This window comes from Podarcis melisellensis, assembly GCF_964234715.1.
Source record: "Podarcis melisellensis genome assembly, chromosome: 1".
Lineage (NCBI taxonomy): Eukaryota > Metazoa > Chordata > Lepidosauria > Squamata > Lacertidae > Podarcis > Podarcis melisellensis.
The window spans coordinates 82,377,721-82,393,867 of NC_138528.1; the positions used below are offsets into that span (position 1 = coordinate 82,377,721).

Below are 16,147 nucleotides of genomic sequence, written 5' to 3' on the forward strand. Positions count from 1 at the left end.
CAGCTCCCATCATTCCCGATCGTTGGCCATTATGGCTTAGTCTGAGGGAAATTATGTCCCACAATATACAGAGGGCGAAAGGTTCCCTACCCTAGCAATAAACCTGTATACATATACAATGGATTTCTCTTCCCACCATTGCTGATTAGTCAGGGATGGAATGCAGGGCCCTGGCTTTCTAAGGGTGCTAATTCAGGTGGGACCAACTGGCTGGCTTTGAAAAAGGGAAGCAGGGGCACACCTGGTCGTTGCAGCTGACAGTTGTGTGTTTTTCTTAGGTTTCCTGCTGTTCCGAGACTTCTGCCTAAATCAGGTGGAGGAAGCCAAACCACTGGTGGAATTCTATGAAGAGGTGAGGCCCTGATTGTGCGTTGAGGGTGGTGGGAGAAAATGCTCTATTTCCTTCCGTTCTGTCAAACCACAATTTCCTTCCTTGGCCTGGCACACAGACTCCCCTCTGACATTGGTTCCCAAGCTTGTCTTGAGCTGAGGAGTTGACTTTTCGAAGACCTGTTCAGAGGCCCCTTCAGGCCTTTTGACCCTCCTCTCAAAAAGCATATCTGAATTCTTGTTCACGGCAGCATGACTGGAAGCGGTCGGGGGGAAAGGACCATGGGGAGGGGGGTGACAGAAGGCAAGGCTACTGCATCTCCCGATTCAGGTTGGAAAACAAATATATGGAATCCCTGTGTTGCCTCTTCAGGGCAGAGTGTGGTAGTTTCATTTTGCCAGGGGTGGGATGGGGTGCGGTGGGTATCTGGGGAACTTAGAAGCTTAAAAATGGGCAAAATATTTTATTAGAGAAGGCAAGAGCCAGAAAGTTTTGCTGTGCTTTATGCTTTCCTATAGTATTATCCCTTTAATGTGTATGGTTTATGTCGTTTGCCCTCTCATGATTTAAAATAAAACTAGGTTTAAAGGAGAACAATAATAATAATGAGGAAAAGAAAAATGCTTGTTGTGAGATTTCAGCGCACTGCTCTCCCTGTATCTCAGAGGTCGCCCACAGGGTGCCCTCCAGATTTAGTTGGGCTCCATCTCCAATCCGCCTCAGCCAGCATGGCCAATGGGCGCAGAGATGATGAGAGTTGTAGTCCAGCAACTTCTGGCTACAGGTTCCCCAGCCCAGGAGTAAGCTCAGCTTTTGTCTATGGCACATTTTGTCAGCTGCCACCCTGCCCCTGTGGAAAATAATTAAGGTGGCAAGAAGAGATTGCAAGCGCTCTCTCCAAGCACAGCCATTATTTGAGTTCTTTGGGTTCAAAACATGGTCCACGTCGACCATGTGTCTGTCTATGCCTTCTGAAGGGCCTTACAGAGTCTGTAGTCGGTGGGTAGGTTGCTGAGCCTTGTTACCTCTCCCCTCGCCCCATTCTTCATAGATCAAAAAGTATGAGAAGATGGACTCCGAAGAGGATCGAGCTGTTAAGAGCCGCCAGATCTTTGACACATACATCATGAAGGAACTGCTGTCCTGTTCTCACGTGAGTGGTCACATGAGAGAGTCTGAAAAAACCCCTTGGCAAGAAGCAGAATGTTTGCTTTGCAATCCCATTGATCAAGATCCTTTAAAAGATAATACTCCTCAGAATGGGAGGAGCCAGACACCCAGCATTGTCCATTGTCTCGCAGGCTGTGTACTCTCCCTGTCTCAATAAATGTCACATACAACTCCCTTAGAACTACCCACCCCAGCTCTTAATCTCCTTTTCACGACCTCCTCTACCATGCATGGGAAATGGCTCTTTCCTGTTCTGGGATGACCTTCCCATTAATGAATTGTAGGCAGCCGCTTAAGGCACCACCTTGCGCAATGCACCAGCTCCTTTGCTTCTCCCGTTACAGTGGCAGCAAACAAACCATGGATTCTTCCACCATTAACCGTGGTTTCCCATTTTATCGGAACCAGGAGACCATAGTTAATAGCTTCAGAACAAGCTATAATATCAAGCCAATTTCAAAACATGGTTTTATATGGGGGGAAGGAGATCACACTTCAGCCCAAGGGCCACATTCCCTTGTGGGTAGCCTTCCAAGGGCCATATGCCAGTTGGTGGGCAGGGCCAGAGGTAAAATGTGGGTAGACTAGATGGCCTTTGGGGGTCTCTTCCAATTCAATAGTTCTATTATTCTAGGTTGCTGGGGAACAATGGGTTTAGTGGGAGGTAGGGGCAGTGCATGTGAGCCTTGCAGCATAGCAGGAGGGAGGCCTTCAGGAAGTCCCAGGGGGACATGATGAGAGATGAAACCAAGAAGCCACAGAGTCACACTTACTGGTGTAAAGTGCTGGGCCAACTGTTGACAGTTCTTGAGGTAACCTGACACTTTTCAAGTTGTGCGAAGAGCAGGCAAACACTGATGCCGCCAGTGCCACAAGTCAAAGTGCGAAGAGGAGTGATTCAAAATGAGAACGGAAATGTCCTTCATTAAGTGATGCTCGGAAACCAAGAAAGTTAACAAAACGTACAAATGGAAAAATTTTATTCTGAATGGCCGACAGTCATAATTGTACCGTGTCAGTGGTTCCCACAGACGGCTTCAAAATTGCTGAGAGTCCTAGTGCAGCACTTTTTTTGGTCAATTGTAGCAACTGTCATGCCTTGTGCTAGATGCTGTATGATTTTTTTAATTGCACTTTTATTGCCGCTTTTATTTCTTGCTTTCTATTTTGCTCTAACATTCCATTAACATGATCAGATAAAGATGTGAAAGAATGGCAACAGGTTATTAATGAATTTATCTGACACAATAAAAAAATCCACAGCTGAGTGCTGTGGCAGCGTACAGACAGGGGTTCCGGCTGCCCTGTTTCAATTGCCCTCCTCCCCCTCTCACGTCAGGATTTTCCTGCTCACCTTCATTCCCACGTTTTGACTGTCTTCTTCTCATTTTTGGCTGCTTCCTCTTCCTCTCACTCTTGTCTTTCATGCTGCTAATCCTCTCTACTCCTTTCAAGTGCCTTCTCCTCCCTTCACTTATGCTCCTTCCCACTCACCTTTTGGTTGGACCACCAGTTCCTCAGAAGGATGGAGCAGCTGCTGAGCCCGCCTTTCACAGCTGCCACGCCCGCCATTCTTTGGACTACCTGTTCAAAGCTTGCTGACCATGGTGGTCTACAGACCGCAGTTTGGGAACCTTTGCTCTGTGTATTTACTGGTAGTTTGAATTGCTTGTTGTTGTTAAAACATGAAAAAAAAACATTTTTAAAAAAACCTGATAGGTGAAAAAGTGTTTGCCAACCCAAGAGCAACAGGCTTGTGCATCGGACAAAGGAGATATTTTATTCTGTTTTCCTGACGTTTCCATAACTGTTTTATTTCTGCATTATATTTCTGCCTTCATGTGACATAACTGAGCAAGTAACATGGAAATGGGTGCCATATTCCACTATATTTCTTGAAGCAGCTAGTTAGGGAAATGCTGGGAAGATAGAATACAGTGGTACCTTGGTTTACAAACTTAATCTGTTCAGAAGTCCGTTCTTAAACCAAAGCGTTCTTAAACCAAGGCGTGCTTTCCCATAGCAGCGGGGGACTCAATTTACAAACGAAGCACACTCAACAGGAAGCGAAACATGTTCTTATTCCAAGGCAAAGTTCACAAACCAAAACACCTACTTCCAGGTTTGCAGCAGTCTTAACCCAAGTCGTTCATAAACTAAGCTGTTCTTAAACCAAGGTACCACTGTAAACTGCTGTGTGAATGCAGCCAGTGCCTCTCTTTAACATGTCCAAGATTTGCCAGCCCTATTCCTGAACAAGCTTGTAAGCCTTTCCCAAGCTTTGTGCCCCAGTCCTGTTGATTTCCTTGTCACCGGGCTTCTTCGGTGATCTCAGCATCGAGCTGGAAGTCAACCCAAGCTTTGTGCCCCGGGCAGGCACTATATCTTGATGGAATGTCTCTTTGGACAGTGATGCATCCAGACTCATTTCCTTTTTTCTTGTGTCCTCTCACAGCCCTTCTCCAAGACTGCCACAGAATATGTGCAGAGCCGCCTCAGCAAGAAGCAAGTGCCGCCTGACCTGTTCCAGGTAAATCCCTCCCCATCGACTAGACCCTTGGGCTCACCCAATCTCGAATCTCATTTACCCCAAGACTGGATGCACTTGCATCGGTAGACAGGGGCTGATGTAGCATGAACTGTGGCCCATTGCAACCAATTTCTTCCTAGCCTGTACAAGTGTCCCCACAGCAGGGGGGGGAACCTCTTTTCCTATAACATTGCCAAACCCAAAGAAATGCAGGCTCCATTTCCTTACAGCACTTGCTGTTGAAGGATCTCATGGGGATTTCCACGTCACTGAGTCCCGCAGGGGCCATGCAGATGAGAACGGGGACCAGTGGGTGGAAAGCTTTAATGGATAGGTTTTTGGCATTCATTCCTCTCTGCCCACTCTTCTGCCAGCCATACATTGAGGAGATCTGCGAGTGTCTGCGTGGGACTATCTTCCAGAGGTTCATTGAGAGGTGAGTGCTGAGGACTATAGGCTGTCCACACGCAGAACCTGCAGCACCATGTTGCAGCGTGGTGTGCTCCTGTTTAAGGTGCCAGCCACACCTTTTCCAGCGTACTCCATTCCATTCCCCTTCCCCCTTGTGCATGGCAAAGCTTGAAAGAAGATGAGACAGTGCCTTTGAAGTTTACAGATTTTCTTGGAAGTAAGCCCCTTTGAGCACCATGGAACGTCCTTCTGAGCAAAAATGCCTAGAATCAAGTGAAGCAGGAGTGAGTTCCGTAGATGGAAAGAAGGCTCACGTCTGAGTTAAGCCTGCGTAGGGTTGTCTTGAAGGCAGGATGGAAGCTATATGTATGTGAATGTTCCCTGTATTTTCCCTTTCCCCTCCCTATACCCACTGCTTTCTTCCCATAATACTGGGGTATAGGAGTCTCTGTTAAGGGGGCGGGAGGTGTTACTGGACTTGGAAGAGTTCTGGCATGGGGATTTGAGGACGGATCCTTTGGAAGTGGTGATACCCAGGGTTTGTGTTCCAGGGCCTGTGTGTTCTTTCTCTCATTTCTTCTCCCGTCTGTTCTGTTTTAGTGACAAGTTCACACGCTTCTCCCAGTGGAAGAATGTGGAGCTCAACATCCATGTGAGTGCCTGAGGAGGGAGGGCATTCCTGAGAGTTGCGGCGATAAAAAAAGAGCTGTCAAAAGACACTAAGCATGGACCTGCCTGCAGCCGCATTGTTGCAGAATGGCAAAGTGTATAGGATTTGCAAAGCTGCTGGTCGTGTAGTTGGTGGGAGGTTGGTGGTGTGTGGGGGACTAATCCCTGCCTCAGGAAGTTCACCGATTTAGTAGCTTCAGGGAAAACCAGGATTGTGATTGTCTTCACTGGGTAAATGAGATGGGAGAATTTGAGGGTTTCTTGTCCGTCATGAGAGCTTGAGAAGCAAGCCCAGTTCTGGCTCCCCTATAATCCGAGAGCAACTACCCCTAACATGGGATCCTCTGTACAATTCCCATCAGCCTCAGCTGGCACAGCCCCATCTGGAGAACCTCAGGCTGGGGAAAGCTTTTCTAGTGCTACCCACATGTGACACAAAATAACCTTGGATCATAATCTGAAAGCAGGCTATGAGGAAAGGTCACTGTGGGTGAGAGGAGTGCCTGTGGAAGGCCATTCCTTTCTATGACGGGTAGACCCAGACCCCTGAAAGCTTAAAGGTGGTGCCAGCAACATGTTAACACTCTTGGTCTTGCTCTCCTTTCCTCCCCCTCCCTGTCATGTTTGTTCTGCCTTGTGGGACCCAGCTGACCATGAATGACTTCAGCGTCCACCGGATCATCGGGCGTGGCGGCTTTGGCGAGGTCTACGGCTGCCGGAAAGCAGACACGGGCAAAATGTAATGTTGCAAGATTGGTTTGTCAAATTGTTATTCCAACAATTATCTGGGAGCCCAAGGTTGGTTAAGGAGACAGAGGGGTTGCCATGTGGCCTTTGGCCATTGTCTTTTAGCCTAGCTTTGCTCCACATCATTGCTATGAAGCTATATGAAGTATCTGCACATGGAAATGAAAAAGGACATTATCCATCATTCTCTTTTGGCTTGTAATGGCCATGTTGGTACTGGAGAACCAGGATGGTACCCTCTGATATCTCAGCTCCCAGCCAGCCCTGCTGCTCCCTGTAACCAGCATAAGTAGGCTTCTACTCACTGTCTGAGCCTCAAATGCAAACATAGCTTCCCAAGGGCCTTTCCCCAACTTGCCTTTATTTTCTGGGGTACCAGATTGGTGCCTGCGCTAAACTCAGATTCTTCCAATGCACGTATGAAATGTTAGGAAACACAGTTTCTGCCTTCATGGAGTCAGTGTCTCAGATTTTATTCTTTATTTACTGAGGTTTTGAGGTAGCTAACAGCAAAATGGAGCAAAGCCATTGAGTGTCATCTTAAAACAATATAATGAAAACAGCAGCAGCAGTCATAGAGTAAAGCTAGCACCCAGTCAAACAAGAGGGGAAGCAGATATCATTAAAAAGTGGGTCAGATACAATAAGGACAGGTTTAACCCAGGTGTTTATTGCTTAGGGGGTGGCGGGTTCAAAGAATCATAGGGCTAGATCCAGAGTAAGTCAATTGCATTGAAGCCCCATTGACATAAATGTGAAAAAATTAGTCATGACTTAGGGCTCATCCAGACTTCGCTTGTCCCGCTGCTTTCACCCGGGAAAACCTGATCTTTAGTGCTGAATTGGAGCAAATGCCAAAAAAACCTGGAGGAATCAGGTTTTCTATGGATTAATGTTTGCTCAAATTCAGCGCTAAAGAACCAAGTTTTCCCGGGCAAATGGAAAACTGCTCAAACCTGTGGTTTTTAGGCAGGAAGTGTGGACAAGCCCTGGGTGAAGTCCCACTGATTCCAATGGGAACTGGGCTTGTCTGTCTTGTTCTGTATCTAGCCCATCAAATGTTAGTGTTGAAAAGAGGACATCTCATCAAGGTCCCCAGCTCAACCCAAGAACCTTACAATGCAGAATCTACTAACTGGCCTACTTGGCAGTTCAGCCTTTGTTTCAATACCCCAAGTGCAGGAGAGTCCACCCACCCCTGTCCCCCACAAAGGAAGGCTCTTCTCATATAGGGGGAGCACAGTGAACATTAGCAGACATCCCAGGGACATCTGTGGTAGATCTCCTCTGTGGGAAACCAAAGATGTGTTGGGGGGAGTTTAGTCATAGCAGGTGACTCAGGACTCAGATGGGGGTCGTGATGGGTGTAATTAAGGAAGTGCCAAGTGGAATGAGTTTGGTAGGTTTCCACAAAGGAGGGGCACAGGCTGTTCTGTGTGGAGGGATATCGGCAGGGGTGATTCCCTGGGAAGCAGCAAGACCTGGCGAGAGCAACACCGCAGGGTTGCAGCCTCTTCTTTCTCCTTTGGTAGGTACGCCATGAAATGTCTGGATAAGAAGCGCATTAAGATGAAGCAGGGGGAGACATTGGCCCTGAACGAGCGCATCATGCTCTCGCTTGTTAGCACCGGGGTGAGTCTGGCTACATTGAGCAGTTGGGGTTTGGGAGGCAGAGAATAGGCGAGACCTGGAGTCTGCCCAGTCCAAGAGGGAGGGGAAAGAGATCTGTCAAGTGGGCAGATGCAAACGCTTGGGTTCCTGTATTGTGCTTGCAATCAAAGCTATGATAATGCCGGTATAGACATGGCAGGTATTTTGAAGCACACACTGGTAATTAAAGGCAGGGGGGAGGGATGACGGTGATGAAGTGTGCTGGAGGTGGCATTGAGCATGTGGCTGGGAGTGTGATGCCTGCAGTAAACTAGCAGCAGGGCTGGGATGTGTGTAGGCAGCGCAGCGAATTATTATGCGCACGGAAGGGGAGGGGAGGCAGTTCAATGTGCGCAACAGCAGGAGGAGGGCAGGAGGGGAAGAGAGAGGGGCAGGGTGGGGGCTCGGTGTACAAGGGGCACAGGAGAAGACAGGGGAGACCACCGTAGGGGTTTGTGACAAGTTTCCGTGGGTGGGGGAGGCGGGGCAAAGGAGCCGACAGGCGACGTGACGGCTGAGTAGGAGTCACTGCAAAACCCACGGCAGAAAATGGGGGGCGGGAGCGAGGGGTTAATGGAAGAGCTGGCAAAGGGAAGGAGGCAATGGCGACGTGTGAGGCAAGAGGCCGAGGGCCTTGTTGAGCAATCCGTTCCCCCACTGTTATCAGATGCAAGCGTGCTCTTGTGTGTAGGGGAGCTGTGGTAGGAAGCATGCATGTGCGTGGCATGATTCTGAGAGCGCAGAAGGGAAACGTGGAGCTTTCAGGAAGGCCTGTGGATTCCGGGTGTGAGCAGAACGTAGAGCGAGGGAACTCATTCACGCACATGTGCATGCAGACTTGGTGATTCATTTATGTATTTTTCCCCCTCTCTTTTTTCCCTGCTGTGACTTGGTTCCTCGTGTCTCTGCCAGGATTGCCCCTTCATCGTGTGCATGTCGTATGCCTTCCAAACACCTGACAAGCTCAGCTTCATCCTGGACCTCATGAATGGTGAGAGCCAGAACCCAGCCTGTAGAGAGCCTCTGCCTCTCCCCCTCCCCTCCCCTCACATGCTTCTCAAAGGGATCCACACACAGAGGCATCCCTGCCTCACCACTGCTCCCCTCTGCCGACACTCAGGTTGTGTGCCTCACATGGCTGTCTGCTCCGTTTCTTGCAGGGGGTGACCTACATTACCACCTCTCCCAGCATGGGGTCTTCTCCGAGGCAGAGATGCGCTTCTACGCAGCAGAGATCATCCTGGGGCTGGAACACATGCACAACCGCTTCGTGGTGTATCGTGACCTCAAGGTGAGCAAATGCCCCCCCCCCGAATGCTGCATCGTTCAACATCCTTTATCTAGATGCTTGTATGTCGCCTGCCAGGGCTACGCAGCCCTTTCGAGGCAATGGGTGTCGTCAAACAATTAATTAATTAATTGCAGCATTTATTCCCTGCCTTCCCTCCAAGGAGCTCTAGGGGGCTTACATGCTTCCTCCCCCCTGCCCCCCGCTCCCCATTTTACCCTCACAGCAACTCTGTGAGGTAGGAGGGAGGGAGGGAGAGAGAGAGAAAAGAGAGGGGGGGGAGACTCTGACTGGCCCAAGGTCACCCAGCAAACTTCATGGCTGTGTGGGTTGGGATTTGAACTCCCCCCCCCCCTAGTCCCACCCTCTGACAACTATGCCAAGCCGAGCTACGCCAGGTTAACAAAATAAAATTCAAAGAAGTCTAAAAACCTGGTTTTAAAATGGAGAGACAAAAACCACACCCTAGGCTTCTCTTTCCACAAAGAGAGGCAATTTCTGCCTTCAGCGTGGGGTCCCTCGGTGTTGCACCCGACCCACTGAAAAGAGAGTTCTCTAGTGCCCTCTGACTTCATGGCAACTGCCTCTTACCCAGAGCCGTGCTTCCTCCTCCGCCGCCTTAGAAGCCAGGACTGTGCTGTGTGCCATGAGTCGTTCAGGGTGGCAGGGGAATATCGGGATCTCAAGTTCTAACATCTCTTTCAGAAAATGTGAGGTTTGAAAGTGTTTTTTATTTTACTGAGGGAGATTGTTGCCTTGATGGAAGTGCACTCCCACTCAATATGCCTTGGGATTTGGTGCTGTGGGTTATCAAAGCTCCTTTTGACAACCCACTCGTCACCGTTGCAGGTTGATCCAAAGCAGGGCGGGATCTTGCGAGGCTGCTTGTCTTTTCCGTATCATGGCCTCACTATGCCGCTCTTCAAAATTAAGCACACCCGCTGCAGGAATTGCTCCCTCTGTTTCATCGGTGCTGCTGCAGAGGCCCAGGCCAAAGGATGAAGGAGGAGGGTTTATTCTCTCCCTTACTTTCCCCAGCAAATCCTCTCTTCCCCCTAGCTGCCATTCTTTGCTGCTCTTGTTCCCCCTGCAGCCAGCCAACATCTTGCTAGATGAGTTTGGCCATGTGCGTATTTCGGATCTGGGGCTCGCCTGTGATTTCTCCAAGAAGAAGCCTCATGCCAGCGTGTGAGTATCAGACAGGAATCTAATCCTCGGCCAGCAGCTCCGTTCTCTGTATCTGGACCTAAAACTGCTCCCATCCCATCTTGATAAATGTCAGAACACATTTTCCCCTTTCTCCCTCAGCTGCTGGGTAAGCTACTAGAAGTTCCTCCACTGTTGCTTCCTCTAGCTTTCTATAGGTGTTAATTCCTGTATTATCTGGAGATCACAATATCACTTGTTCAACATCCACTCATTGGGACATTTGCCCTAAGGCCTCTGTCCAGTAATGGAGACCCAAAATATGGTCCACAAAACTGGAACCTACAGATTACAGGCCTCAGATTCCGGTAGTGGATTCCTCTGCAAAGGGGCTTTCTGATTCTGGGGTGTGTGGGATAGAACGAGCTAGTTCAGTCCCAATGCCCAGCTTGCACAGGAGCGAATGTCTTTATGTGATCACTTGTTCTTGGGAGATGCCGGTGTTGCAAAGAAAATGGCCCCTCTCTAACTTTTTCTGCTTGGAACCACTCGTATTTTGTAGGGAGACAATTCCTACAGGCCACAACTGTGGTTTAAAGGGGCATTGTAAGGAGGAGTTTAGTACCTGTCTCCATTTGCAAGCACATGCGTACCCAGATTCATAAGCGAATGCTTCTCCCACGTGAATGTGTGTATTTCATAAGTGTACATAGATTTATTTGCCACTGGCCTGGGTGTTTATTTTCCTGGGTGTTTATTTTTTGAAAAGGATTCCTTACTCATTGACCTGTCCCTGCTGAGCGCCCTCCCCCCCCCCCCAGCAGGTGCTATGCTGTCTTTTGTAACTCTCAGTTTCCCTCCACCCCTGCAGTGGCACACATGGGTACATGGCGCCAGAGGTGCTGCAGAAGGGCGTTGCCTATGACAGCAGTGCTGACTGGTTCTCTCTAGGCTGCATGCTCTTCAAACTACTGAGGGGGTAAGTGGGGGAGAGCCAAGGTGGAGATGAGTTTGCAGGGATGGGGGTGGGAAGGAGGCCTAGCTGGCAAAGGGAGCCATGCTTGAATCCAGAGGGTGCTGGGTTGGATTGATTGCAATGGTAATGGCAAGAATTAGAAAAAACCGCCCTGAGATCTACAGGTATTGGGAGCTATACAAATATAAAGAAGTGTGAGGCCTGAGTCTCCTTCTGATGCTCTCCTGGCTCTTCTTCTCAGGCATAGCCCCTTTCGGCAACACAAGACTAAAGACAAGCACGAGATCGACCGCATGACGCTCACTATGGTAAGGAAATGTCGTCAAGCTCAGTCAGGGATCAGCCTGGATCCCAAAGCTTCCAGCTGCTGAATTGTTCCCCTCTTGCCCCTCGGGTCTCCGAAATCTCAGATCTTCCCTTTGCCAGTCATCGGAGTTATACCCGTTCTTTGCAGAGCCTGGCTGACCTATACTACATGTCAACTTGCCAGTTTCATGTGGACTTAGCACATCTTGCCAAATAGGTTCAGCATTTTGACATAAGGTTTTTCCTGTGCTGAACCCCCATTATTCTCCCTCGGAGTCAAATATGCCTACACTTTGGACCGGGTCCATTTCTGTGAGTTCCAGCACCCTCTGTTTGGTTAGCTGGGTGGCTCAATGTGTGCGTTTGTGTGAGGGAAGGAGGGAAATGGGCACGCAGAATTAAATTTCCCACTATGACTGTAAGTTATGCTACTGCCTGAAGAACATGAATAGATCAGGGACCTTCTATTTTTAGCGCCGCACAGAGAAATCACAAAGAAATTCCCTTCCCTAGAGAACGTGCAGAGACTGTAAGCAGATGCAGTTTGGTTGATCTCAACAATTACTGTTTGGCAAGGCAAGCAGCACAACTCCTGCCAAGGTGTCAGGCTGCTAAGCAGTGTCAGGCAAAGGTGCCATTAGAAATTTCTGGGCTGGGCATAAAAATGCTTTGTGCCAGTCCAGGGTGCGGCTGTCGGGAAAAGGCCCTTCCTCCATGCCTTTGGTGTACAGCTGTGGTGTGGCTGCAACTATTTGCTGTTGAGGTTAATTCAGGGCATGACTTATACAAAGTGTATGGCAGGGGTGGGGTTCCCTCTTCATTTAGCAAAAGTTTATGGGTGGTTCTGAGGACTGCTGCTGCAGCTGCTGCTTCTAGAAAGCCCTAGATTTCAATTCTTCCTCCAGCAGAGATCATGTGTATCACCCTAGATTTCTGTGAGGGTGTAGGATCCCTCCCACAGCCCTTTTTGCACACAGTAGAACCGGGTAATGCCGACAGCGAGGGGAAGAGGGAGGCAATACTGATCATCATGACAGACCGGGTTTCGATGCATCAGCTGCCTAACTGTTTGACAGGCTTTTTGAGGCCTCATGGTGAGATGGGAGGGAGCCAAATGGGGTTTAAGGTGCATAAGAGGCAGCTTTGGATGTTTGCAATAGCCAAGCCACTTTTATCGGGCAAGGCAAGTTGTGGAGAAATTGTGCTTGTGGGCAAACTTAAAATAGGTGTGCAATTAAGATAGCTATTTTCAGATCCGTGCTTGCAGTGGCAGAGGAAGGGGGTGCAGTTCACCCCGGGTGTCATCATGGGGGGGGGGTTGACAAAATGAGTTTTTTTAAAAAAAAAATTGGGCTCATGAAACTTTTTAGGAGTGGCGTGGTGCTTAGGCGCCTATTGCCTTTCCCTCAGCTGCCCTACAACTGGGGGGGGGGGCGGAGAGGTTCCAAGCATTGGAGAGGCTCATCCCGCCCCCGGCTGCAGAACACCCCCCTGCACCAGGCACCAGAGCAGCTAGCTACGCCACTGTGTGTTTGTGTGTGTGTGTGTGTGAGAGAGAGAGAATGTTTCACAGCTGGGTTGGCATTTGATATTGAAACACCTTTTCTTCTGATGACAACTATGGAGTCCTTTAGCCCACTGCCTCTCTCTCCTACACCTGCCAGGTGTGTGATTCCATTGCCACTGGATGAAAGTTGTCTTTCCTGAGGATTCTCTGTGGGCTCCAGGAATAGGAGGGCCTGTCCCTTCTGTCATAATGAATGAAATAAACCAACCCAATTGTTCTGCACAGCTTTGAGCCATGGGGACAGATTAGTGGGAATAATGCCCCTAGATACCAAAGGACATTCTTCCTGTACAATAGGAATGAGGAAACTGTGGCACCTCCTCCCAGTGTTGCTGGACTGCAGTTCCCAGTATCCCTGAACATGCTGGCTGAGGCTGATGGGAGTTGGAGTCCAACAATATCCAGAGGGCCACAGGTTCTTAAACCCTGGCAGGATCTTTCTTACTCCCGATCCTTCCCATCCCATTTCCATGATTAACATCCGTGCCCTTTTAAAATGTGTTGGGGAAGGGGTTGTTTTTGTAAACACTATGTATATTGTATTTTTATATTGTGATTTTATGTTGTAACCGCCCTGAGACCTGCGGGTGTAGGGCGGTGTGCAAATGTAAGAATTAATAATGAGAATAATTCTGCCCTTCTCGTTCCCACAGGCTGTGGAGCTCCCAGACTCCTTCTCACCTGAGCTGCGCTCTCTGCTGGAGGGGCTGCTGCAGAGAGATGTGAACCGTCGGCTGGGTTGTATGGGCCGCGGGTGAGTCTCCGGGGGGAACAGCTGAAGGGCAGGGATGTTGGTGGGGAGTGAGATTCCTGTGGCCCTCCAGTTGTTGCTGGACTGGTTGGTCAGCAGTCAGGGGAAACTGTAGCCCAAGCGCATCTGGGAGGCCATTGGTTGGCTGAGGGGATTAAGTTGCCCAACCTTCTTATACAAAGAATGCTTTCAGAATTATCAGTGGAGTGGAGTTTTGTTGTTTGGAACGCAGCTAAGAATACTTCAGCCCTTCTCGTTTGAAAAAAACAACCTAGGGAAATGGACAAGCATGCTATTTCCAGGTGCTCTGGTTGCCACAACAAGGGCAGGTTTAAAATACATATATATCACACTACGGGACCAAGAAGTGCCTTCCATTTTTAAAAAGTATTTATGGGACAGGCTTAACATCCTGCTGTTAGCTTAGCTTTCCCAGGCTCCCTGCTTGCCCTGTTCCTCAGGTTCAGATTCAAGCCACAATCTGATAACTCAAATTTAGATGACCTTGAAACAGAGGATGTACTGCGGGAGCTAAGGAATGCTCCAGCAACGTTATTCCTTTGTCGGCAAGGCTCTGGGCTTTCCATGTAGTACCCTGTTCAGCGTAAGACCTAAGATAGGATCTGGAATTCAAAGAATCACAGAGTTTGCTTGTTTAAAAAAATCCAGTTTATGGCTTTTAATGGTTGCAGAGAAGCAATCTTTGACTGAATTGGCTGCTATGTGCAAAATGTGCACCTCATGTTACCCTGCACCCCAGCAGTCTGTCTCTTCCCCCTGCTGTCTTTTATTTTCCATTATTTCTGATTTTGTTAGCCTAGTTTTGATTTTTCTCAAAACATAAAATTTTCTATCACAACACTTTTCAGGTCTTTTCAGAGCTATGAATCGTTATTACTCACTTGCATATAGAATATCTGTTGTAGGGAGAATGGCGGATGGGAGTCCCTGCCTAGGTTCTTGCTGATTCACCCTTTCATAAAATAATAATGGAGCAAATTAAACAATCCTGCCCCAGAATAGGCTATTCTCAACTCTTGCGATGAATATATATAACCCAGAAACTGACGTGTCTCATGTAGGGACAAATCAGCTTTGTTTACATCCTGCATCTGATGAAGTCGGCTCTTTCCTATAAACGTTTGTGCTGCGATGAGTCACTTAGCCTCTCAGGTGTGATGTGCAGACTTTGTGTTAACAGCGTTCTGTGGCTAGGTAATCCAAGTTCTGTGTCAACAAGAGCTGTGTTCTTTGACTTGTATATAAGAGGTTTGCACATTTTCTCTTATCAATCACAGTTTCTTCTGAGCTTTTGCTATTTTTGCAGAATTTGCTCTGGTTTTCTTTTTCCACGGAGAGGCAATAAGCCATACAGAGGACTGAAGCTGCCCGCCCCTGAACCTCTGATCATCTTTCTCTAGGTTCAGAGTTTTTAGTAAGCATAGCTCACATGCTTTCAAATATATATTCAAAACCATTAGGACTACAGACTTGCCTGCCTTAAAAAATGGGATCTGAACTTTTCAGAAAGCTGGATTCTGGGCGCAGAATCCAGCTTTCTGAGAAGTTCAGATCTGCCCTTCTTCTGAGCACCTGCAGAATTGCAGCATTTGCACAGCCCTACCTTTAAGTTGCTCAATGTCTCTCTTGTCCTTTGTTTGCTGTAACGAAACAGAACAGCTCAGGGTTGTTGGGTTTTTTGGCGGTGGGCAAAGAAGGCACACCAGGCTGAATTAATCTAGGTGGTAAAAGTCAAGAGCTGCAGATGTGGTTAGGCCAAGCTAAATCCTGATGTCCTTTTAAACAAAACAAGTTTTCCTTCAAAGGAAATTGCTCAGCTGTTAGATGTGTGTGGCTGTTCATGATGAAGCTGCTGTTCCCAAACTTTTCTCTAGCCCCTAACTCAGGTAGCTGACAAGAGATAGTAATGAACAGCACCCAGCCTCCCTCCCCATTGACCAAACTGGCTGGGGCTGAAGGATGTAATAGTTCATACCGTCTGGTGAACACTGCATTGGCTACCCCTGCCCTAACTATTCAGTGGTCAAAGGGAGAACTCTATGTAATCTGCAACCATCTTTCCAACAGGGCGCTTGAGGTGAAGGAGAGTCCCTTCTTCCAGGGTCTAGACTGGCAGATGGTTTTCCTCCAAAAGGTGAGCAGGGCAGTTGGGAAGACAGTAGAGTTGCTGGGGATAAAGACTCTGCTCGGTCATCATGAATCATAGAGTTGGAAGGGACCCCAGGGGTCATCTAGTCCAACACCCTGCAATACAGGAATCACCATTAAAGCATCCAAGACAGATGGCTACCCAACCTCTGCTTAAAAACTTCCAATGAAGGAGAGTCCACAACCTCCCGTGAGAGTCTGTTCCACTGTTGAACAGCTCTTACTGTCATAAAGCTCTTCCTGAAGTTTAGTCGGAGTCTCCTTTCTTGTAACTGAATCCACTGGTTCAGGACCTAGTCTCAAGAGCCGAAGAGAACAAGCTTGTTCCCTCTTCAGTGTGACAGCCCTTTAGGTAGTTGAAGATGGCCATCAGGGAAGGAAGGAATTGTAAGGGATAAGCGACTCTCCTCTGCTCCTTGGTTGACTCTCCCCCCCC

At 48.5% G+C, this 16,147-nt stretch overlaps 1 protein-coding gene across 2 annotated transcripts in view; it reads left to right on the plus strand.

Moving 5' to 3' along the window:
* Window positions 1–16,147, plus strand: part of GRK2 (G protein-coupled receptor kinase 2) — a 38,010-nt gene that overhangs the window by 13,366 nt on the left and 8,497 nt on the right. For both annotated transcript variants that reach the window (XM_081922716.1, XM_081922717.1), the window contains exons 3-16: window positions 279–352; window positions 1,383–1,484; window positions 3,957–4,031; window positions 4,406–4,467; window positions 5,043–5,094; window positions 5,759–5,850; window positions 7,391–7,490; window positions 8,421–8,499; window positions 8,669–8,799; window positions 9,890–9,984; window positions 10,814–10,921; window positions 11,160–11,226; window positions 13,445–13,545; window positions 15,631–15,697. In XM_081922716.1, coding sequence (XP_081778842.1) covers window positions 279–352; window positions 1,383–1,484; window positions 3,957–4,031; window positions 4,406–4,467; window positions 5,043–5,094; window positions 5,759–5,850; window positions 7,391–7,490; window positions 8,421–8,499; window positions 8,669–8,799; window positions 9,890–9,984; window positions 10,814–10,921; window positions 11,160–11,226; window positions 13,445–13,545; window positions 15,631–15,697 — 1,205 coding nt within the window. The remainder of the gene's footprint in view (window positions 1–278; window positions 353–1,382; window positions 1,485–3,956; window positions 4,032–4,405; window positions 4,468–5,042; window positions 5,095–5,758; window positions 5,851–7,390; window positions 7,491–8,420; window positions 8,500–8,668; window positions 8,800–9,889; window positions 9,985–10,813; window positions 10,922–11,159; window positions 11,227–13,444; window positions 13,546–15,630; window positions 15,698–16,147) is intronic.